The sequence below is a fragment of the Chroicocephalus ridibundus genome, chromosome 2, assembly GCF_963924245.1.
Source record: "Chroicocephalus ridibundus chromosome 2, bChrRid1.1, whole genome shotgun sequence".
NCBI lineage: Eukaryota > Metazoa > Chordata > Aves > Charadriiformes > Laridae > Chroicocephalus > Chroicocephalus ridibundus.
Window position 1 is genome coordinate 47,909,908 of NC_086285.1, and position 25,897 is coordinate 47,935,804.

The window sequence follows — 25,897 nt, forward strand, 5'->3', positions numbered from 1 at the left end:
CCAGAACTGGTCAGGGAAGTGGTGCTTCAAAAGGAGTCCCCAAAAGGAGGAGTCATTCCAGTGTCCTTATACTTTATTTTATTCAAGAAATAATGAAGCTTTTTATACAAACATCCCAGAAGCTACAAAAATGAAGCTAATGGCTGTTCACTTACCTAAGAGATGTCTTTCTTTTTCTTTTCTCCGTCTTATACATACTCAAATATCCCACCTCTATACAGAAGGAAGGTGAGACTTACAGGAAGAATGTGCCATGGATCTAGACCTAAGAGAAGCCTACAAACAGCCAGGCTGGCTACCATGAATACCTGGCAGGCAATAATTGGCTCACCCAACGAGGCTTTCAGCTATTGAGCCATTCTATCTCTTTCCAAAAAGACAGTAAGGCCAAGTGTCAATTTCAAAAGAAAAATCATTTGTAGTTTCAAATAGCTTTTCAAACACCTTCCATTTGTTATGTTACCTTGATAGTATACTCTGATCTAATCATATAAAGTCTGTGCTTCAAGGAACTCTGTAAGTCCATGCTGTTCTTGACATTAACAACAAAAAGATCCTCCTGGCAACACAAAATAAAAAAATCCAGAGTTACAAGCTAATTAAAACATGCATAACGTGCTGGGCACTCCTTCACTAGTTACATTTTCTAATATTGCTATTGCGAAAACAGTTCATGTTCTTCCTACAGAAGTTGTACCAGAACAATCAGATACAACTAACTTCTGAAAATAGTGGACACTCCTTTGCTTGAAGAACTAGGTTTTTTTTTATTTTTTATTTTCTCACAGCAGATAGATAGGACCTTTGTCAACAGCCTTGTTGCCTGAAGGTCATTTCAAAGAGAACAAGAGTAACAGATGAGATGCGGAAAATTTTTACATTCTAGCTTCCTTTCCTTGGATCAGGTTTTTAAAATGGATGCTAAGCCTATGAAATGTATATTCCTTTTTAGAACTACATCATAAGCAGATAACTGCTACTCCATAAGCTACAAAAGAATCAAAAGAATAAGAAGATCCCTTTCCCCTCTAGCAAGAATATGTTTCAGAATTCTCACTGTAAAAGCCCATTCTCTTCTCAGCAGGGCCCAAGCAACAATTCCTGTGCTTCCTAAGCTAACATAGGAAACACAGTTCAGCAAGAAGAGTTGTAGTTAGATTTCACAGCAAAGAAGTTCAAACACATAGATAAAAATAAATTATTCCCTCCCGTGAAAAAATGCAACCCCTTTTACCATAGCACCCAAGCAAGGGTAAAAATGTTTTCTAACAGCATGAGACAAACAGATCTAGCTGCTTCTTAATGCAAAGAACAAGCTTGGTTTTTTTTTAAATTACCTTAACGTTCATAATGGACGCCTACAGAAAGCCTTCCTAGATCTCACAGACCTCATGGGAGAGTTAGTGCAAGCTGTTTAAATGATTAATCTCAAAACCACACAGCTGATCATCGCAACTCCCTTAACAAGAAGTCATTGCTACAAGAAAACAAACAGAGTGGAAAATGTAAGGCTCCATCTTTATCAGCATTAGACTACTAACAAGATTGTGGCCTTGGCTACCAAAACCAAATTTCTAGGCATCCTCTTCTATTCTGAACCTGTTACTATTTCTCCTTTTTCTGAACCTGTGCCAGCTTGAGTTGCTTTTAATGTTTTTCTTGCCAGATGTTAGCAGGGGAAGTTCAAGAGCTGTAAATGTGGTCTCATTCTTCTCCTTTCAAAGGCAAGGGTAACTTTTCTGCTGGTTTCCTAGATTGAACAAGGCTCACATAGAAAATGCAATATAGAGCTGAGACATTCTTTGTGACTCTCTTTAGCCTCCAGTTCTCAGTTTCTCCCCCTCTTCCTCATCCAAATCCATCTCAAAAATTTTCAGAACTGCACGAAGACCCTTCTTCTGTCCCACAGATTTGTCTGATACGGGGGGCCCATGGAGCTGGACTCTAGCCTCAGGACTTCAGTTCAGCTATGGAAGTGCCTCCCAGCTGAGTCCTCTCCTCAATGAACACCAATAGAAGGTCCTCCTTTTCCATCAGGTCGTCAGTCTACGTTTTCTTCCCTGCTACATGCCCCAGTGAATGTACCCTGAACCTTCTGATTTCTGTTGAGCAAAATTAAACCTCAAATTTAATTTCCAAATTAAGATATTTCTAAATCATTTTATTCTCCTCTTCCCTATTCAACAGAAACCCCATCACACACATTCTTTACAATATATTTTGTTCTTCTATAGGACTATCACTACATAAACACAGTAAGGAAAACTTACTTTATACCTTGCTTACTCCAAGGAAAAATAAACACCAGTGTTCATAAAGGCTGAAACACTGAGCCCAGATCTTGTTGTATTAATATAAATTGGGGATGTCAGTGAATGAATAATAAAACACTCTAAATGATGTTTTTCTAGAGCTGCACCAGCTGACTCCATTTGAAAAATCTGTCCCATAGTCTTTTGCAGGTGTGAAATCATAAACAGTTTTATTTCATTTCCTCTTAAAGAAGAAATGAACAAAAAATTACAGTTCAGCTTTGGATTTAGAATGTAAAGGAAAAGATGGGGGGGGTTTTATATCATGTTGTAAAAGCAGGTTCACATGAAAATGCAATTCCCTCCCTTCTTTCACAAACAATGCATAGACAGTCAAGTCATATTTTAAAGAAGACTTGCTACAATACAATAACCTGAATAGTCACAGATGCTGTAATATAGATGAGATGTTGCTTGTGATGTTCATTATTTTTCCTGTCATACACTGAAACAATGTCAGCAAGATGGGGAATGAACAACAGAAAAGCAACAGTAATTTTGTGCTGCCTGCAAAATGTGGCACTGGACTGCCTGGACTATAATTTTCATTATTTTCAACACCTCCTGTTCTCTTTGTGTTATTTATTGAGCTGAGTGACTACCAAAAAAAAAAAAAAAAGAAAAAACCAAACTCCACATAATTCACAAATATGGATCAAATTCATTGACTAATTTTGCTTCGTTTCACGGGAGTGTTACAAGTAGGTGTACCTTCTTTGTACATAGGGTGATGTGGCAGACACAAGTTCAAATCCCTCCTCTACCAAAAGGATCTGCCTCTACATCTTCCAGAAAATCACCAGCTGGCTGCAGAGTTTCAGAGGGGAAAGTGAAGATGAATCGTGGTTTATGCCCTTTTCTCACTGCTGTTCACTCTGTTTTGTTCACTCTCCTGGCAGGCAAATTAGGATTCCTATGTCTCAGGCAAACATCTTTATCATAAGGCCAGAAAGAAATTCTCTGAGTGCCCCATAGTCAGGAGAATGTCACAAATTTGGGACAAACTAAGAAATTAGTAGAAGACACTGAGTAGACACTTTCTTCCCCCTGCCTGCCTTAGAACAGTAACTTTGTGCTTAGGGCATTTTATCCTGTAGTGCAAGATACAGGTTCATGTCCTGTCACCACCCTATGTTAATTCTTCCTGTGTCACAAATGAACTCCTTTCTGCCTTCCCACTCCCCACAACTGGGTGAAATCACCCCAACATGGGACTGCGAGACAGCCTTTTGCTTTTGTCAATTAAATTGTGCTTGGAAAATGTGTCACTTTCTTTATGGAAACCAAAATGTTTCTTTTCTTTCCCTTTGTCAGCTGAAAAAAAGCTTGAAAAAAAAAATGATTGCAGATAAATCCAAACTAGGCTAAGCGCTGATCTGCAAATTCAGTCAGTGACAGAAGCTGAGCTGTGTCCCCATGTGAGCAGCCTGGTTCACGAGTGCAGGCAGCACTTCCATATCTGGCTGCCTTGACTGCAATGACTTCCATCCTTTCGGTGTGTAGGTTGTACTCCACCAGCAGCAGTTACCTAAGGTAACCCTTGAGTACATTAAAGCACAGGTTCTTTTGCAAACAGTCCACTTCAAAGCCAATCTAGCTATGCCTCAGCAAGCCTTCAAGATAGACACAGGCACTTAAAATGGACAATTGTGTTTAAGCTAATTCTACTTAATGCCATAATTTCATAATTAAAATATATGCCAAGGAAACAAATTAACATAAAGATGATTCAAATTGTTAGGTCCACTTGCATTATGATGCTTGGACAACTGTAACTATATTGACTTAGGAATGATTTCTTTTTTTTTGATTTTGAAGCAACTTTTCATGGAAAGGGTAAGGATTTAATTGTTGCAGAATATGACAAGTTTAGGGCTGCCAAATGCAAAGTAGAAATGCAGATAATACAAGGCAAGCAAGGAAATTCCCAAATGAAATACATGCTACCAACATGCTTACAGATTACCTGCAGGATTCCTACAGGACCCTATCTTAACCACTATAGCACATGAGTGAGGGTATTCTTTCCTTTTGTGTAGAGATTTAAGATGTTGTGGTGCCCTTTCTTCTAGGCATAAAAAAAATCAGTAGTGAAGTATACATGCCAAAGGAAAGATTGAAGCCACAGAAAGCAGAACTATTTATCATATGCTTGGTCTTGGGTTAAAAATCTCATTTTTAAAGAGATATTAGCAAAGATTTTCTGTAAAATGCAGTTATATATTTTCAAACATTCCTGAATGATGCCATCCAGTATCACAAAAAAATTTAGTTCATGTCTACAGTGAAGTTACTATAAGGATTCCATAATAACGAGACGACATTAGTCAGAGTCACTCATCAAAGAAACACAATAAAACAGCAAATCTTATAAAAACTAATCAGTTAGGAATTTCAAGTTAAGGCCTTAGGAAGGACAAGAAAAAATTCTGAGAGCCAACAACCACCGATCTAAAAATCTAATAGATTTAAATAGTAGAACATCCTTTCTTAATTTTTGAGGCATATTAAAATATTCTAAAGAAAGTATCTATTATGACCTGCATTCTTAAATAATAGAGGAAGATGATCAGATTATATTTGTTTTCAGAAAGACAAAGTATTATATATTTCTGATGTATGAATTACTCTCTTACACCTTCTGCATAGACACAATCGCACCAGAAGACACCAAAAAGGAGGGTGGGGACACAACAGTGGAGTAAGAAAGAAGTTCAGGTAATTTGAACTGGGCTGAAAAACAGGCATGGATTGACAAAAGAGATGGGGAAGTCCGGGAGCTGCGGTCCTCCTCTCTTCCACTCCCATCCATCAGAGGGAACGGATACACAGTGGTCATTCACACAATTCAGAGAAGAGAGCACTTAAGCCTTAGTGGAGTTTAGGGCCCTACAGACAGAATTTCTGGTAAATGTTAAAATAGTTGTTGTAGAGAGTTCTGTTGCAGAGAGCTCAACAGAAGACACTGAGACAGGTTTGGGTATGACAGGAATGGGATGACTCAGACAACATACAGAGGATCTTAAGTTTTAACATTTAGAGAACTCTATTTATAGGTCTCTGCAAACTGTAATTCATTTACTCAGAAAATCCTTATGAAATCAAGTCTATAAGTATCATTATTCTTATTTTATAGAGAGGAAGTCAGCAGAGGCAAGCTGAGCCATCTTCTCAAAGCCAGTGAGCTGCTGTCAGAAACATTGTTCTCAATCAGTAACAATAAAATATGAGCTCCCGGTCTGGTTCACAAGAATTTTTTTAGAGAATTGAGACCAAAAAAGAACTTGACATAAGCAGTTACAAAAGAGCAAGTATAGATATACTCCAAGGGAAAAGAAAAGCAACACGCACAAATTGTAGAGCAAATAACTGCTGAGCAAGGAGCTTAAAGAACATACTTGTTGCAAGGTTTATTCAACTACTTCATCTGAGGGACTGGTAATTTTAACCTACATTAAGCGTTGCTTGAAATAATTACTCCGATTTCACAGTGACAATCTAGAAGAGGAAAGAAAAAAGGAGGGGAGGGAAGCTGAAAAGAGGACTAACTGAGAGCAAAGAGGAACGGTATTGCCTGTCTCTTGGTTCCGAGATCATCCTCGTGGCCATGCTATACTCTGGAAAAATTCCAAGCCCTGAGAAGTGGAAACAGAACAGGTAGGTTGAAACATAAGGAATGCTTAGCAACCCCTTCATGTTTTAACCTCATCCTTACACTCCAAAAGAGAAAAATATCACAGAGAAAAAGGAACTGAATTATGATTTGATTAAGTAGAATGTAAACAGTAATTTGAAAACAAAGGGCGATGCAATTTGTTGCGCAGTCACACAACATTCCTCTTGGATTTTAAATTCACCGGCAGCAGTCCCACCCCTTTTGAAAGTACATCCTGGCGTCTGGGCTGTTCAGCCTGAGCAGCTGCTGGAGCCGCGAAGCCTTTTTTCATCCTCTGCCAGCATGGGAGCGATACGGCTTCCCAACCCATCTAGGATCCTGTGTTTTTCTTTTCATATTACCCTCATTCTGCTTCAGCAGACTACTGCGGAAAGAGAACTGAAGTTTGTGGTTGTAGTAAGTAGATTTGTTTTATGTTTTGTTGCGGGGAATACAGGGAATCCGATATGGCTGTCAAACAAGCTGTGCAGTTGCTTTGCCTCTTTTTAAACACAGAAATAACTACTGCTGCCCTTTTGCTGACTGAGTTTAAAGATTTTACTTAAGATAAAAATGCCTCTAGTTATAAGAATTTTCATCTCCTAACCCCTAGTTATTATTTCAAGATAACCAAAAAACTTTGCTTTGTGTTAGATGCATAGTGCACCGGAGTTAAGAATCTGAGGTGTAGTTTACCTATTCTTGCCTAATTTAGCTGACACTCTAATGCATTGTCCGAGAGCTGGCAATTACGGCCTACCTTCTCTGTGCTTGGAAGCTGAAGCTTATGACGTTACAGAAGTTACCACAAAAAAAAAAAAAAAGTATTTTCCATTTCAGAATAACTGAATGGGCACAGCAGTATACAGGAAAAAACAGAAAAGGGCATTTTGATGTAGAGATTTGAGATACATGTTGCATTAACTGCAGTTAGGTTGAAAGCAGACTGTAATAGTTTTTTTGCTGGGCCATTTCTTCTTTTAGACTAACTAGACAGTATTTCAATGTCACTTTCTCCAAGAGCTCAGGTAAAAGAGAGATTAATTCAATTAAATAGTTGATTAATTCAATAAAGTTGGGGGGGATTGAAATTCATAATTGTATATAGGAATTTTAAGATCTTCTTCTTCCACCTTTCTCTATTTGAGACATTATGTGCACACGCAGGTAACAGACAGAGTACTGTGTCCAAAACATATCATCTAGCTGTAGATAAAGTATTTCATATCTCGCTGTCCATTGGCTGCATTGTAGATGTGCCACTTGGCAGAGAGGCCAGAGTGCACAGGAAAAACCAGTTCCTACTTCTGCGGAGGCTTACTGCTCTGCCAGACACTACACAGAGCAGGGACTCAATGCTAATTCCAGGAATGTTCTGTGTATAGCAATACACTTAAATGTCGTTTCAATGATAAGAAGGAGAACTGGACACATAGCTGAAATCAGGCAGTCGGCAAGCCTTGGAGAATTAACTCTTTGAAGGGAAGGAGACTTTTGTTGAATTGCAGCTCTCATCGTGTTCTAACAAGGAATGGTTTTGCAGAGAGGATTACAGGAAATGCTCACCATTATGAAGATAGAGGCTTCCTGTCCAAAAACAGCTTGCTTACCACAGCTATGCAGCCACCTTCCCCACCTACCAAAAAAAGATAGCACTTTATTTATTTATAGGGTAACTTATCACAATTAATATTAAAATAATAGGTAAATTTAATTTACACTGTCTTGCTTTTATCCCTGATACTTTTCCTCAGACTGACCAATCTGCCTAAAAAGTTACAGTATGTTTGATCTTATTATCAACATACTTCTCTTTTCTCAAGGCATGGTTTCTGTGTGTTTGATTGAATTTTGCCTTCTGAACTCACTAATTGAATTTTCTCGGGAACAGAATTGCTAGCATAAACAAACAGGGTAGGAATTGGCCTCAGAACATTTCACTGATATAATGGGATATAATGAGGGCATGGCTAGAGTCAAGGTAAGTCTAAAAGGCGTCTTTCTGAGATAATTCAATAGGAATTTTCCAGCTGTACTCTGTAAATTGCTGTTTTCACCTGAAGAGTATTACTGCATTGTGAAAATGTCTCAAAATGACTTTTAAAAACTTTCTTACCAGAATTGCACAATATAAAATATATCTGCAGGGGAGAAAAAAAAGACAAATGTTCTCTTTTGCTCACTTCTAGAATTGTGCTGTGCTCTGGGAAGGTAACTTGCTCTCTCCTCACAGTTTCCATTTTTGTGCTGACTCTGTGCATTTTGATTCTTGGCCACAAGCCCTTCTGGCTGAAAAGCTCTAATTCCAACCAATTTGCCAAATGCTATCTTAATTTTCTTTCTCACATGTAAACATTAGCCTTCACCATAATTCTTGTACACTGGATTTAAACTAGACATAAGAGAAGACAATAGGAAATACACAGGACCATCGGTACCCAAGTACAAAGGAAATACTGATTTATTGCCTCTGTATAATGAAGTTCTGACCTGTAAATTCTGCCTCCACAGAGGCACTCATTTTACCTGTCATATATACAAAGAGGTGCGGTTTCTGAGGTACAGTGATTTCATCATGTCTTTCTTCTTGTAACTCAGGATAGGAAGTATTGTCTGAGCATGTTATCTGTTTGTCTAATCAAGCCAAGACTTTTGGAAACTTGACTAAACATGCTCAGTACTTCTGCATCTATGATTTCCCTGAACTGGCAGCATGACTGATTCCATTTCTTTCTTGTTTCTTCATTCCCATTGCTCACTTCAAAATAAGAAATCTTTTTGTTTGAAGTTGAGTCTGTCAATAAAAATGTCTGTAAGAGGCTCACACAGAGACAGATAATTCACTGTAATTCATGGCATTTCTGAATGAAGATGTTATATATACTACACATGCCATAGTCTCTGTTCACCCTCTCCTCCACACCAGTTCTTCTCCAGTATGATTTTTCACCTGACAACAATGGAAGCAAAAGCTGGCCAAAGTCCGAGTCATGTGGCTGTTTTGACCTGAAGTGATCACACTCACAAAGTTACAAAGAATGAATGCAAGAAGCCAGACACCAAATCAGATTCTAGCCATATTATAGTTGAAGGAGAGGGTATTTGGTGACTATCCATCTATTGCTTTTGAGAACTGACTGAGGTGAAGCACTTCAGGTAGAAGGGCTGAAATTAATATACCAAAACAGGCGTGCTTTGCTGGTTTTGTCTACATCCTCCTTGCCCTCCCTTCTTTCTTGATTTCTAGTCTTTTCACCTTTTATGATGCTTCCTTGTTCCTTTTCTCTCATCCTGCCATGTTCTACGTCTTCTGAAAGGTCAGGAAGGCAATCTGTAGGCCAGGAATAATAAAAGCTGCAGCACACATATTTTTAAATTAATTTGAAGGAACAACTCCTTACTAATAAAATCGAAATGATGAGTGTTGAGAAATACATAGTGATGAGCAAGGCAAGCTTTGTAGAGATATATTTTCTTTCCCTAACAGTATCAGGTGTTCTAATGAAAAAGACAAACTTTCAAATACACAAGCTCTTCTGAAAGTTTTAAATTAAAAAAAAAAAAAGTCTCCTAAAATGTAGCTGACTATGACTGAATGAGTTAGCCTTTTAGGTTAAGTGGTTGTTCATAAGGTCATTGTTTCATTTCTAACTGCAACTGAAGCAAGGTCATTTTTCAGAAGTAACAAGCAAGAAGGACATTTGAGCACAAGCAAAAATCGGTTGGCTGAGAAGCTTAGTCCTTCAATTCCTACAAACAGGGTTCTGCTCTTAGAAGTATTTGTTTCTTCCTTGATATTTCCAACTTTGTGTTAATATCATATTTATATGTCACTGGGCAATAAAGATGAAGAAATACAAACAAGGAAGAACTTTTTTCTATTTTGTCTGGACTTAAAGAAGCTGTGCTGCTTTTTAGAAAAGAACACCTTCCACCTTTTCCATTTCTTAAGGTTACAAGTGAGAAAATGTCTTTCTTTACACCTCCTGCTCCCGCATATATTTGAATATCTTTCAATCTTCATCTCTTTGCCCTCTCACCTTTGTTCAGGTAAAATGCTTCTCTGTTCCGGCTTATTGAAAGTTTTTAGTGGTTGACTGTTGTGACAGTGAAATATACACTGAGGGCTATGTTGCACATTAAGTATCATAAACCAGTATTTAAAATCTAACCCTTTTTCAGTAATTTTTCACTAATAAAAAGGGCATTATTTATTGGCCAAGTGTTGACCCATTGTTACATATTGCCTAAAAAATAGTCATTTAATCATGTCAGTCAGTTTGAGCAACTGTCAGTTACTCATAAAAATGCTTTGCTGTGAAGCTGGATAATTTAACAAGAAAGTATGCAGCTACATGGTAATCGAGAATTTAACCTTCATTCTTTACAGAGGCATCAGCTTGTCCAGAAAAGCTGATGAATCCCCCCTGACACCTATTTATGTCAGCATGTCAAAACACCAAGGAAATAAGCAGTGACACAAAAGTCCTCCTCACTCATTTTTCTTGCATGCAACTAAATCAATCACCAGAAAATGTAGTTTTACCTATTCTTCTGTTCACCAGAAGTGCACTGAGAAATTATTATAAAGAACCAACCGAGATTCCAAATTAGTACAAAAAGATGTGTACAGAATTTAAAATTGCATACAGAAACAAAAATAAAATATTTCAGAAAGATTTTATGAACTATTTTGTTGTACTTGAACTCAGGGAAAAAAAGGTTTTTTTCTTGAAACTGTGCAATTTCATGTTGATCAACATGTTGTTGACGATGGTGAAAAAACTTTCTTGATTTGCTGAAAAATATTCATTTTGGGTTGGCCACATCTTCATCAAAATTCAACTAGCAAAGCAAAAAAATAATAACCAGTTTTCTACATGGTCCTAATGGCAACATCTACTCCAGCAAGCCTTGCTATCTGTTGTAGGAAACAAGTGAGAAAACCAATTATATTTGTCTTTAAAGGATAGTATTTTCCCCCTCTGAAGTACCTGTTCTAGCACAAGTTTGTGCACATTAGTACAGAAGGCTGATGAAAAGGGTGTGTGTTCTAATTAAAACATTAAGCCACACTGCCTGTGTTTACTTTGAAAAATATAAACATAAAACACCTCCCAGTGGGAGTGGCAAACTAACTAGTGTGTACCAACCTCTCTGATGTTGTAGGAAGAATGATGTGGCTTAATGAGGCAATGGAGAGTATTAATTATTATCAAGCTGTATAGCAGTGAGGTGTTATGGAATAAATGCCATTTTATGAACAAATATACCATACTTCCGCATTGTCATTTTATTCTGAAAAGTCGGGAATGAGGTCGTTTATGTGAACATTGATAAAAGCAAAGATAACTTTTGCAACAGTTTGGATCAGCATCCTGGAAGATTGTCTGGAGCACTGTGAATTGTATTCCAGCATTTCCTCTCATGTGAAACTTTTGTGGGCTGTGTTTTTCTAAGACCACACATGACATACTTCGGGAAGTATGTAATGAGTTTTTCAGAATTCAGAATTTTTCAGAACTTTAATCTGTTTAATCGAGGGTTGGCTCTTTCTTTGTATGCTGTAATAAAAATACAAGAAGCCTCATTTAAGCTTTCTGGTGTAAAACTTCTATGATTGAATGCATCACACTAATATTCACCATGCTGGAGTGTCCAGGATAGAAAAGCGAACAAATTCTTTGCTCTCACTGAATTTAACAGAAAAACATCATACAGGCTTTCAAAAAAGTATTAATAAATATTAAGCTTACAGTGTTAATGTTTATACTTTTTCATCTTTATATTTTAGAATGACTGAGAAATCAAACATAAGATCCATGTGTACATGAAATTACTTTTACAGATACTGCTGCGAAAAAAGCAGTCACCAAAATTTTCAAGTGTCTACGCCAAAGTAATTAAATACTCACATTAGCACATCAGTAACTGCTTTAATATTCTGAGGTCCTGAGTGTCCAAGATTCAGTCAGATTTCTTGTGTAGGTGCCTAGCTATGGATGTAATCTCAGCGTTAACATCTGGGCTGATTAATTTTATGTTCTAGGAGGAAGAATCATCACGTTTATGCCCGCTAAATTCCTATATAATTACACCTATTCTAGTGTGTAAAGAATGTACTCCAATCCTACTTGCAGACTCTCCAATATTTTCGTTTGAAAAATGTCACTGGAAGCATAATGTATATTTGACTTCTAGCTAGGTAAGAAAGGAATGTTAACAGCAATTAACTAATTTTTTTTTTTATTGGTAATATTGTTAGCTTTTCCGACATGGTGACCGGACACCAGTTGTAAACTTTCCAACTGATCTACACAAAGAAAGTGAATGGCCCCAGGGATTTGGACAACTTACCAAGGTATGTTGACTTTCTTAGAAGCGCTTATATATAGTACTAAAATAGGAAGTGGGTGGATTTTTTAATGTGTGTCTCAGAAACATTAACAAATCCCAAGTACTGATAGTTGGTATTAGCAATACCCCATAATTCATAAAAATTTTTACAATGTTATTCATCCAACTACTCTTAAACTGAAATCTTGTTCATCGTAGCTTTATAACTATCCTCATGAAAGCAACAACTTCCTGATAGTGTGTCTGCATTCAAGTAAATGGCAAGTTTAAACATTGTCTATGCTCTTATCCTTGATGAAGTTCTAATGACCACTAAGCACTGGGCCCTGTAACAGGGTAAAAGAATGACACCTTCCCACCAGGTCAAGCGATGAGTCCACATCTCATCATTTGACTGGCAACCACCTACTCACAAAACAAGGGAAGTCTTGCAGGAGGAGGCTTTCTCTGGGGACAATGTGTCTTCAGAAGGCTGATTTCGGCCCAGAGTTTCACTAGGATGCACTGAACCTACTTCTTGCATTTTGACATCAAGCCTTAGCTCTTTAACTGTATTTGACATATGAAATTCTGGAGCAAAGAGACACCAATGCATTTCCTAATAATACTTCATCATGCAGAAGCATGAATCAGAGACCATTAAGCATTTAGTGTTTGAAGTGAGGCTTGAAAGATCTGTAAAATTCAGACACACAGACAACACATTACTATCCCCAGATACATAGCTTACGTTGTAAGAAGAAAAAAAATTCTGCTTCAGCACAGATTTTTTTTGAGAGCTTTTTGCTATTTTATTATCTTTTTAGCAACAGTAGTAAGAATGTACTTCTCTGACAGTTAAAAGTTTAAAAGTTCAGCTCACAGCTTTGGAAATGAATAACAGAAAAGACTGTGCAGTCTAAGACAACTGCAGGTGCACCAAGGCAAAGATGGAAGAATATTACTTGAGGCATGAAATGCAAGCCACAAATTTATCAGGTTGATCAAATAGCAGAGCAATGACAACAATAAATACTGTGTTATCAATCATCCTTTCTCAGCTGTCACTAATTGACATACTCTTTACATAAAGTGTTGATCGGGAGTAACTCCAGGAGCATCTACAGAGTTACAGCATTGTGGAAACAGTATTTGTATAGAATCAGATGCATTGCCTTTCCTGTAGTCTTAGCATTTCAGAATGTGTCATTTTTTTCATAGATATAAATGAGTACTTATATTAAAAATTATAGACCACCTACAACATATACAGTACATTATACAAACCGTTAACGATCACTTAAAAACTGATTGCTGAAGACAAAAAAGCAAACAGAAAAGAAACTTCTACATTAAGATTCTCCAATCACCTTAATCTAATAATCATCTGTATGCTTGCCTCACAGACTGGAATGCAGCAGCTATTCAAACTTGGACAGTACACGAGAGAAAGATATTCCAACTTTTTGAACAGCACATACAACCGGCAAGAGGTATATCGCACAACTGCCTGGAGGACATTTCTCTGGCATAGCGGAACTATGGCCTTGTGCTAGATAAAAGCACATCATCATATTCATTTCATTAATGAAAAAATTTAGGTAATAGAAGAACATTTTTGAAAGTCAGGCTTTTATGTCAAGATAAAAACATAGACTGCAGTCTAACTTTCAGCTCCTACATTCAGTTTGGGTCTTCCATTGCCCAGTTTTCCAGGACTGAACAGCTCCACGCCAACAAATGAATTGGGAATTTATACATAGTGACCCAGTATTGTTCTACCCTGTTGAAAGGTGAATGCATATCCAGCCTTGTGATGGGCTCACATACTTCATCCTGTAAAAGAAAGGTCTAACTGTTGTTTGGATGTCCTTGTCATACAGTACAGATCCATTGTGGGGAAGGTATCACTACATCAGGAATGCATTGATGGGAAGGCGTTAAAGACTATAGCTTTGCCATGGTTCCAAGAGAGGTTTACTGAGGTATAGCAGATGGATCATAACAGTGTTCCTCTGAATCTCAGAAGACAGAGAGCACCCTTCTTTTAAATCATGCTTTCTTATTCTTCTTAGTTAAGTCTGAATGTTAGATTGCAAATTGAAAGATGCTTTGGCAATTCCATTTATGCAAATGAAGCAGGGCCCTAGAGAGCTGAGTTACGGTTTCACTGTTCTGACTTTATGCAAAAACACAAAACTGAAAATGAGAAGCCAAGATTGATAAGTTGGGTAAAATTTCCATATTATTTCCATTGTTTCCATTTTATTTTTAACTCTTTGCCCTTATATCTTCAGTTTTATATCCAAAGTACAGATTATGATCGCACAATTATGAGTGCCCAGTCATACCTTTCTGGCCTCTTTCCACCAACTAGCAGCCAAATTTGGAACCCTGAGCTTCTCTGGCAACCCATCCCAGTTCATGTTTTGCAAAAATCAACAGACCGGGTAAGTACTGGCTGGATACTTCCTATAACACCTTAAACTTTCGCAGAAGCAAAGAAGAGAAAAAAGGGGGGAAAAGTTAAAAAATATTTTCTATTCTCTTTGAGTTCAATCTAATAGAAAACATCAACTGCAGCTACTGGCTGCCAAGCATGTCATAGGTCAACTGTAATAGCTGCATGAAAATCCTCCTTCTATGGTTGCAGAATACCTGAATTGTCATCCACACTACCATTTTCTTCACGGTACAGCTCTAACATTTCTCTTGGCAAAGACGCTTTTGGACAGTATTGAAGGGAAGTTGCCCTAAACCTTTAGAGAGGACAAGTGCTTTTCAAAGGATGAATCAGCTAAACAAACCTCCTCTCCTCATCAAGTTTGTTCCATAGTTTATTCAAGGAATGGAATTTCCACCAGCCACTGTAATGACGTCTCAATTATTACTTTCCTATTCTGGTAGCACTTAGGCACCCTAATTACAGACAAGGGCCCTTTCATGCTTAGTGCTATACAAATGTTTAATGAAACCCTAGCACTTGCATTGCAGTTCATAATAAGAGCAGACCTACCTGAATGTTAGGTCTTGTAGAAGTTTTACTATAGGCCGCTCTCCCTGGCTGACTTGGGTTTAGATTTTAATTTCACTGGCTCCTGTGACAAGGACTGTGTAAGGAACACTGTGTTGAACAAGGACAAAAAGTTATAGAGTATAATGACTGAAAGGCTGATTTTCTTCTGCCTTTGAGGACAGAAGTTGACTTTAAGGAAATGTATACAAAAACTTTATTAAATAACTGCCTGTTCAGTCACCAGCATCTAAGGATGGACCCTGTCATTAGGGGGTGGCCACACCTGCCTCCCATTGGCATTCCTCCATTCTCAGAGGCCACGCTTGAAAGCAGGTACAGAGAGAAAGAGTTTCCACAAACTGGATTACATACAATGTCATTCAGCTTGAAACTTGACTCTGTCTGTAAACAAAAAAGAATGTCACTGTTATTTAAATGTGGAACACTAAGGGAAGTTCTTTCACCAGAAGACATGAAAAAGCATCCAAGTGGTCAGAGCTTCGGCCAAATACAATCTCAAAGGCCTTAGGGGAATCAGTGCAGTGCAATGACCTGTTTGGAGAAGGCAAGCTCATTTCTAGGAATCTCTAGTACCTCATCAGTTCTTCAGCTGCTTCAGGAGTGGTTATTGATGTTTCACTGAAACACACCTCTGCGACAACTAAAAATTCCTGTTAAATATGCAAACCACCTGGAAAAAACATTGTTCCCTTTTTAAACTAAGCAGATGTTTGAGGGTATTTTCAAGCCCTAAGCAACACAAAGTGGGAAATTGAGGCCAAGTACAGTCTTGTAAAAAAACCTAATCACAGTTTATTTTTCAGCCACTGAGATCTATCAAGACCTGACAGGCAACAGTACTGAGCTCTGCTTAATGATGCCAAAGGGAGTGGCTTAATTAATAACACCTAGAGAGGGATAATTAAGCCATACAGCAAGAGGAACATTTGTTATTGTGTAATTAAACAACATTCCCCAGTTTCATATTGCAGTTTTGAGCCTTCACCCTCCAGTGTGCTGCTGCAACAGAAGAAATGAACACTTGGAAATCTAAGTGAAAGTGCGCTAGTGTCAGTTGGTGGCTGCTGCCAGCTTCATGTTGATAAATCAAAGAGAAGCACTGGTAGTGCAGTCTGCAAATGTTCACCCCAAGACAGAGTACACCTTCTTGCACATATATAAGCCATAGATATTGAAGTTAATTTCTGTTTGACGTGATTTTTATGGTTATAGGATAATATTAGTGCTGGGTCAAAAAATGCTCTAGTGATGTGACGTAAAGTGATAAACCAGCACAGGCTTATTTTTCTCATCATAACTTTTTACTGACACTTTATGCTGGATCAGGTATCATCTGTACTTCTGCAATTGGCATAAAGCACACTTGCCAGAGCACAGAGTTTGATGGACACATGTACTTATACACGGCTCAGATCAAATATGTACTATCAGGCAACCTGTAATGCATACACTTGGAGTTATTAAAAGTGAACCATACCCCTAAACAAGAACAGAGCCATTAGGCTTGTAGATTTTTGATATTTCAGAAGCACAATTTGTTTGTCACTCTTGTTTTGAGTTCTGTTCATTAAGTGGTACTAAAAAAGCTTACCATAATACGCTGCTTACCTCCAAAGAGATGAGAGCAGGATATGTAGATGCAGAAGCAATTCAGATTCCAGTACCAGGTGGAGTCAAGCTGCATCTAGAGGGATTCAGAAATTAAGAGGGAAATCGTAGTTTTTTAAAATTCCTGATCATGGACCCCGATCCATTTCCCAAAGCATTGCCCTGACAGTCATGCGTAACTTCTTTTTGCCAAAATCAGTTAAACTGAGGATAATCAAGCTACCATAGCCCCAAGTAGACGCTGAAAGTTAAGTTACCACAGTTCATTGTTTATTTTAACTGAATCCATGAACTAGGTACCCAAAAAAACCACTACAGAGTAGCTGTATGAATCTATCTAACAAATATTACATCAGCAATAGAAAAACTAGAGGTGTGTTGATTAATTCTAGAACTATTCTAAGTTTTATTTTGCTTGTTTCAGAAGCTGCATTTTCCTCTGACTGGTTGTCCCCGTTTTGATGAACTTCAGAATGAAACACAAACATCTAGTGAATTTCAAAATAGAATACAACCATACAAGGTAAGAAAAAATAGAAAGGAAATGAAATCTAAGAAAAGGGGAAGTAAATAAGATATAGAAGTTATGGAATTGCATGAATTGCATTGTTTCCTTTTGCTAAAATGGAAAAATAAATAAATGCAAAAAAACCCCAACCCAAATCCTGAGGACTCTCTTAAAATCAGAAATTTAGGCCAACATGATCAAAAACTACATTTGAAATGCTTATGCATTTCTCATACTTTTCTATATTAATCTTTTAAAATGTGAATTTAACATTAATGTTCTGATACTATTTAAAGCTGCGTGTAATTAAAGTTCCTTGATCTGAGGGGAGAAGAATTTTCTGGATGCAGCAATTTCCAGTTTTACAGGGTAGCACAAAACCAATTCTAAAAAATCTGATAAATCTGAAACCTGGGAAGGTTTATGCCTTCCTGCTGTGACTTTCTGAATTTAACACTACAGCAGAGAACTAAAGCCAGCCCAACCAGGCGAACACTCTGACTTATGAAAATTTCTCTGAGATGCATTTTGGATCCGTCACAAGACACACATCACATGCTTCTGTTTTGCCCCGACACTAATCTTCACAGCCATAGATTCAAAATTTCCCATTCCAGTGCTGCAGCAGGACATAGGTACATGGATGGTATACATGCCTCAAGCAACTACATTCTTATGGATAATAATTGCTCTAGATGGTGGTTACTGCTGCTCTCTTTTTTTGCCTACCATGAACTTTGTAATAGCACTGCTGCACAAATAAAGCAGGGGTCTTGTGTTCCTCGTACTGTGACTGCACCTGTACACATTCTCTTAAACTCACTTTAGGCTTACTGCTTGGGCTAAACCCAACATTTTCCTTTTTTGCTTTATTTCTAACTTTCTGCTAGCTCAGCTACTGTAGTTAGCCTCACCTGCAATGAGAGGTGAATTATGACTTCATAGCTATCCTCTCTCTCAGCTACTAATATGAAACAGGTAACGTGGGAATAAGGGATATTAAGGAGTCCCTTTATTCTGTGGTAGCACATAGCAAGAATCCCTATGGGAATTGTTGTGGAACTATTACTTAGGTATTCAGCTCCCTTTCAATGGCAGAAGGAAAATCTAGTTTCCTTTTCAACTTCTTTTTGCCTCATCCTGAATATTTGCCTCAGCTCTCTTTAATTTTCTCTTTTTCCTCATCTTTTTTCTCATGTTCCTTTTCCCTTCGTGCCTTCCTCTTCCTTATATCTGAAGGCTTGAGGTGACTGAGGTAGCCTACTGGAGCAGTCAGAAGAGGGAGAAGAGTGCAGCAGAGAGAGCACCAGACTAATCTGGTGTAGGGCTGAGTAAAAAGCAGTGTCTGAAACAGAGATCAGTACCTTAAAATGGTTACAAAATGAAATCTGCAACCAAAATCTTCTGCTACAAGAGTTTCACCTGTGTAAAATTAAATGCTACTGCGTTGCCAGGTTGGGTGCTAATGAATCTATAAGCATATATGTTCCATATGTATTGGTATTTGTGGCATACTCTTCAATTTTTTTCCCCTCCAGGATTTTTTACAAACAATGGCAGTTAACACAGGACTTGAACTAAATAATCTTGAAATACTGGACAATTTCCAGCTCTGGAATACATATGATACGCTACACTGTGAGGTAATAATAAGGCAAGAGAGGTCGGGAAAGAATAAAACTCCTAAGCTGGGTTTCAATTAAACCATGGCAATGTGGTTTCATAGGAATGAGTTGCCTTCTCTCCTGGGTTTGCTTTATTTTTTTATTTTTGTAATTCTAATCTAAGTTTGGTGCATTGATATAAGATAACCCAAAAACGTGGTTTACAGCTTGGGAAACTGTTGTTTCCATTTGATGGTTTATTCTGTAGCACTGGTAGTGAAATCCATTCCCTTTATTCCCTCATTTTCCTTCCCAATATGCTATTATAGAATCATTTGAGCATGCTGCCTAGGACATATTTATGATTTTTAACAGGAAAATGAAATTATTTGCTTTAACCTATCAACAGGTAAACATCAAAATACTTACATGTTGAAAATAAGAGTTAAGATTATGATTAAGTTATTTAAGTTAGAAAATTAGGAGATGATGATTGCTACTGGTGAATAAAATCAGGCTGGCCTCAAGCATGTGGTGATTCCATTTGGCCCCAGTCATTACCAGCAGCACATGAAGGCTGTTAAACGTATCCTCCACACACTGGGGCTCTTAAGACACTATAGGACACTATCACTCGTAACATGACTGGAGAGCGACACTTGTCTGTAAATGGCCAGTGATGGAACTGGTATCTGAACAACTGTATGAAAAAGGCAGGAAAAGTTTTACACATATATATATATATATACACACGCTAGGTTATACCCTGAAGACCCTGAAGGGAAGACATATGTCTGCAATCTTTCACAGCAGCAAAACCATATATCTCTATAGCAAGAACATGTTACACCTACAAGGGATCCCTTTTCACACAGGTGTTTCCCCTCCTCCCATTCATCCAGTTCAGGTTGACGCCCATTCCCACAAAGGGTATTTCAGGGCATGCTGATGAGTGAAACCACACTGGGCAAAGAATTGCAGGGCAGCCTCGGAGAGTCCAAATGTAGTAGTGTGCAGCTGGGCAACAGGATGATGGAAACCAGTAGAAGAAAAAACCATTATTTTATTTTCCTTTATCACTAGGATGTTCACAATTATACTCTCCCTGTATGGGCCACCAAAGATGTAATCGACAAGATGGAAAAACTGGCAGAATTGTCCTTACTATCGCTATTTGGGGTTTATAAAACAGAAGAGAAATCACGACTACAAGGAGGTAAATCAAAAACTGCATAGATCTCAGAAAGTCAGAGACAATGCTTATGATAACACACAACACCCTTTCACCTTACTTATGAATAAATATTGATACAGAACCTTGTTCTGTAACTATGGACATGGGATGCCATATTAAATATGAAAATATGTACTGAACACTGGCATTCACATGGATGAGATATTGAAACAAGGTGTAAACGTGAAGATCTTTAGTTATCCCATAGTTGTTAAGAGATTAGGATTTTGAGAAAGACTATAGAAATCTAAGGGAAAAAAATCAAGGCTTCATGGGCATGGTCATTACTTGTCTGACATGAGGTTAGATTAAGTTCTGTTTCTCCAATATTTATTCTAATTGTTTCCTGATTGTTGTTTTTCCCTTTGATTTATTGCTTATATATTCTGCCAAAACCTTGGCAACACATTGGTAGATCTCTGAAAGACTGATATAAAGCTGCTCCAAACAGTCTGATCAGAATAGAAGATGAGAAATTTGAGTTATGCCTATACTGCAAGAACAGGGACAACTGCTGAGCTCCAAAATCCAGGTGTGCAGGCTATGCACATATGACACTACTTCAGGATAGAACCCAGGCATTTATCCTGTGATCCCCAGGTGTCCCTGAGCAAGAAACCCAAACAAGTGATCTTGAATATCTGCAGGATGGACTGTTTGGGGCTAAGCTTTGTAATGCACCTACCCTGCAGTCTAGACCTAGATAAAGAATTATTAGCAGACTAATCATCTAGGCATATACATCACTGGATTAAGCCATATAGTAATTACACGCTCAGACCTGCATTCAAGCCCACTAGCTGGTATTTGGCCATATCATGTGGTCAGGACTTTTTTTTCTAGTGTTCACGGGCACACCAGTTATGCCCTATTTTCCTAGAATGGTATAAATTGTGCTACAGGGAATTTCTGCCTTATCCCTTCTCCCTTATTGCATTGGCTTTATAACATCTCTGGTCTGGAGAAGGAGAACAAAAGAGCTTTGGAAAAATGAAGAATTCATACTGTGTGACTTACTGGAAGTAAACATTTGAAAGTATTTCTTCAGCATCTAGAGAGGAAGAGGCTAGCACAGCTGCCATTATTGCAACACTGCAAACAGACAAAAAATGATGGAGAGGAGGTCTCGGCATAACAAAACTGGAAGTGTCATTAGCCCCAGTTCTAAGGATAGTTCTAGATGGTTTCCTGTAAATCCTGCCACTTCACTTGACCTGGATGATGAATGAACAATTTTACCTCTGTAATATCTTCTCTCTAGTTGTGAACTTGCAGTAAGCTAAAAAATGAGTATGAGGCCTGAGCAGATGTCTTCTGTTTGATACTTAAAATCTTTTGCCTTTTTGGTTTCTATGCAAATGTTATATCTTCATTTTCCTCTTCCTTGTTCCCATCTTTTTAAGGTGTCCTTGTGAATACTATTTTAAATAGTATTAAACAAGCTGCCAATTCTTCAAGGCAAAGAAAAATGGAGGTCTACTCTGCAGTGAGTATTTCCATCTTTCATAAATCTTGCTATGATTTTACCAGTAAAAGATCCTTAAAGAGAATAATCACTCTCCACGTAAGTTAAATGAAAGCATAATATAACACAATTCAATTCGGCTAAGAAGCTGAACACCAGTCAGTACAAAAACACAGCAGGAGCATGGATCTCACCTCATTTTCTGTCAAACTGTACTTGGTAAAGAAAACTATCTATTTTATCATCCAGTTTTTCTGCAACTTAATGGTGCAGTTCCTATAAGTTTCTATAAGTTGCATTGTCCCTTAAGTGCTTACAACCCAGAGATGCTGGCACATAGCAGAACTTCAGCTGCACCTCCAAACTCTTCCTCTGCTTAGAAAGGGGTGACACAGCTGTGGATTCTATTTTTTTATTTTAGAGGATGAAGAGGGCCATTTGGGTCAGGCCAAGATCGACTTAGCTCATTCATTATCCTTTCACAATGACAGGGAAGAATGTGAGGATAATGCCAGCACAGAGTGATGCTTCTCCTGATACAACCTTCTAGCAATCTGTGGCTTAGGGACTTCCTGAGACAGAATCTGTGTCAGTGTGTTTAATAGCTCTTGACAGAATTTCTTCCGTCAATTTATCTAATCACTTTTTTAATGCATTTTTACTTTTGGCCTCTGGAACATCCTGTGGCAATGACTTGTGTGTTAAAAGAAAAAAAAGTACTTTGTTATATTTTTTTTAACTTAATAGTGACTTAGCTCCTTCCTAGTATTTCTATTGTGATAAACAGGGAATAGTCATTCTTTATTCACTTTTCCCGGGTCACTCATGAATGTACTATTTTTTGTCACACCTCTTTCATCTCTCCTTTTCCAAGACAGAGTCCTACCCTATTTAATCTTTCCTCATATAGAAACCACTAAATACCTTAAATCTTTCTTGCTGCCTTTTATATGTGTTTTCTAGCCCTACTGTATTCTTTTTGAAAAGGAAGAAGTGCATCCAGAATTTTCACTGCTGCTTTAGTGCCTTGACGCCAAGTATACTCTTATTTTTGAAAGATCAGTCTAAAAAGTTCCAGATCCTGAATAATAATTAAAGGATGGCTGTTAGACTATAATATAAATAAGCCTAGCAAATATGTGTATAAAGATGCTTGCAAAATTTAGGCATCGACGTGTTTGGACTTCGTTCCTTCAGCTCCTCCTCCTGGGATACCCTGCAAGAGGAGGGATAATGGGGAGAGGAAGGGATTGCAGTTGTGTGGATAACCAGTTCCACCAAAATAGAAGCCAAACTGAGATTTTATTGTCTAAGTCCAAACAGAAGGAACAGTAATTTAAAAAGTTCTGGAGTGTGTGTGGAGGCGAGGAGAAAAGTCTTTGTATGCAATTATTTGTCTGGTTTACTATCTAAAAAGAAGTACTTTTATCTTCGCTTGAAATGCCATAGGATATATTACCTTATACTGCTTTAATCTGACTTTGGAACCAAAAACACTCCTGAAGGAAGGAGCAGCAAAATGCACTGAAAAACAAGATTTATTTCTCAGACTAGATCTTGATTTTCCCCAATATCTCTGTCTCCAAAATATTGCCAGATGGTGTAAGACATGCTGCAGTAACTATTTCGAAATGCCCCCTGCTGTCTGTAGTAATATGTTAACATGTTTTTCCCAGTGGTGAATACACTGAATATATTTTTATGGTCAAATTTATACAGGTTTTGTTTTATCATGATTTCCACTCCCTCTCTACTCTTGTCTTGTTACTATGGAGAAATGGTAGTTGACTTAACTGACTTTCAAGGATGGATTATTATTTTTTTTCCCAATAGCATGACACCACAGTTGGGGCCCTCCAGATTGCTCTCAATATTTTCAATGGAAAACTGCCACCATATGCTGCTTGCCAGTTTTTTGAACTCTACCAAGAAAGCAGTGGGCAAGTATCTTCCTACCTATGCAAGAACAAGGAGTCTTTTGAATTTGGTTCCCCCTTCCCCAAAATCATTTGCCTCTCAAAGATTGTGAGGAGGTTTCATTTTAAACTGATACTTCACTGAGCAGTTCACAGACAAAGTTGTATTAAAACTAGGAAAAATTACGTTTGCTGGATGTGCATGTATCTGTGTGTTTTGAAAGATAGGAAGAAGAGGAAAACAGGCTTTACCGGATGGAAGTAAATGGTAAAACAATTTTTCCTGCTTCTTCAAATGATAGCAACAACATTTCCAAGACATCTCATAAATCCTAAGGTAAACTAGTTGACTTAGAGAGCCTGGTGCTGTTGCCATTAGAGGGGCCTTCAGAAGGACCTTTTGAGCTGACTGGTGATCTGTGCAGTAATGTAACCAGCTTTGGCAAAGTGGGCTTTGCGGATGTCTTCCACAAAGCCTCCATTCTTGAAGAACAGGTTCTAGGGTAGGATGTTAGAGCCTATTTCCAACATTCTGTCTCTAAATAGGAAATCTCGTGTAAGAACCTTTTTTAAAAAAATCTTTTCAATGATGTTGTTAATCAGGCGATACAGCATTGAAATGCATTATCGGAACGATTCTTCAAAGGATCCTTACCTACTCACTCTGCCAGGATGCACCTCTTCTTGTCCACTTGAGAAGTTTGCTGAACTAGTTTCTCCTGTGATTACAGAAAATTGGTCAAAAGAATGTGGGAAGAAAGACAAAATGAAAGGTAGTGTAACAGCTCTGTATTTTATACATAGACATCAAGGCAGAAATTGTACCAATGGATCCAAACTTGGTACCCTTCACACAATACACAGATGTCCCTTTAACAAGTGTGGACCAGCTTTACTATAGACAGGGAAAACCAACAGAAATGAGATTTCTCTGAAAATGTGAAAAGTAGACTTGCCCACCAGTGTGAAGCCAGGGCTATTACTAGCATACTCACATAAGGAGCTACCTAAAGGCCGTGGTCAAAACTAGAGCTCTGCTTGCTGAAAATGTCCAACAGAAATATGTGTGTGTGTGCTATGCAAGGAGTCCTGTGTATGTTGGACGCATTGGTCCTTCTGTAGATGCAAAGCAAAAATGGCTTGCAGATGTAAGGTTGGTGCTTCTGTATCTCCCACGTGTGCTATGTATTGAGGATACTTTAACCTCCACTGTACACACAGAAACCAGCTGATCTACACAGACACAGCAGCTGTTTGCCTCAGACTACCAACAGCTGACAGCTGATAACCTCTTCCTGCCTGAATATTATTTCCAGAAGGAAAGTGAAGGGCAATGCAACACATGCTACTTTCCAATAGTCGTGGTATTTCCCCCTCCCTGCCTATATTCAGTGTTTTGCTGATCCTTGATGAAACTCCTAGTTTGCATTAACTGCACATGGTCCCTCTTGCCTTGTGAAAACCTAGAAGAAAGATTTACCCATGCACAGGAAGTTATCAATGCATTGCCAGGATTGAAGTATATGTTTTTATACTTAGGTTGCTTATCGTGTCAGTAAATGCAGGCCATGTGATCTTGCCAGAAACATGAAAAAAATGTAACTCTATTTCCATTGTACATATTTGTAATCAGACTTATCTCTGTATCCAAAATGATATACGTGTATGTCTTTTATCAACTCCCTTTTCCTTTATTGTTTTTATTTCACAGATATTTTTATCGGATTTGACATTGCTGTTGGCTTGTTGTTCATTTTTGACCTTGTACTGCTCTACCTCCTTTATCACTATGGACGCTGCAGACGCAGAAACAATTACCAAGACATTTAAAGAGGAGGTAAAGAAATGAAAGAGAGAGCAGCTAGACATCAAGCAATCCTTTAAGTTGCTTATATCCATCAGTTTACTCTAGCCAAATTAATCTCCAAAGCATACTCAATAAACTTGAAGAGCTGAGGTATCTGCAGCCTAGCTCCTAAAAGACTAAACACCTGCAGTGAGAAATATTGTAAAAATATGTTATTGTTAAGAATTTACTTTTGTAGGAAGACGGACTGACTTCATTTTCTATCTTTAGGTTTTCCACTACTATTAATCACTCTTAAGTCAAACAGTGGGGTGAAGGGATGCTATTGCCTATGCTTTTTTTTTTAATATTGCCTATTACCATTTAGCCCTTTACTTCTCTCTTTCCCTGCTCAATGAGTCTTTCTTGAAAATCA

General features: G+C 37.9%; 1 protein-coding gene across 1 annotated transcript; it reads left to right on the plus strand.

Moving 5' to 3' along the window:
- Positions 1-6,239: 6,239 nt before the first annotated feature.
- On the plus strand, positions 6,240-25,516 carry LOC134511419 (prostatic acid phosphatase-like). Its single transcript, XM_063325312.1, has 11 exons — positions 6,240-6,384; positions 12,233-12,328; positions 13,710-13,796; positions 14,601-14,753; positions 17,373-17,471; positions 18,995-19,099; positions 20,144-20,276; positions 21,698-21,780; positions 23,593-23,699; positions 24,279-24,448; positions 25,387-25,516. The coding sequence occupies exons 1-11, from the start codon at positions 6,271-6,273 to the stop codon at positions 25,503-25,505; spliced, it is 1,266 nt and encodes a 421-aa protein (XP_063181382.1). The 5' UTR covers positions 6,240-6,270; the 3' UTR covers positions 25,506-25,516.
- The last annotated feature ends 381 nt before the right edge of the window (positions 25,517-25,897 follow it).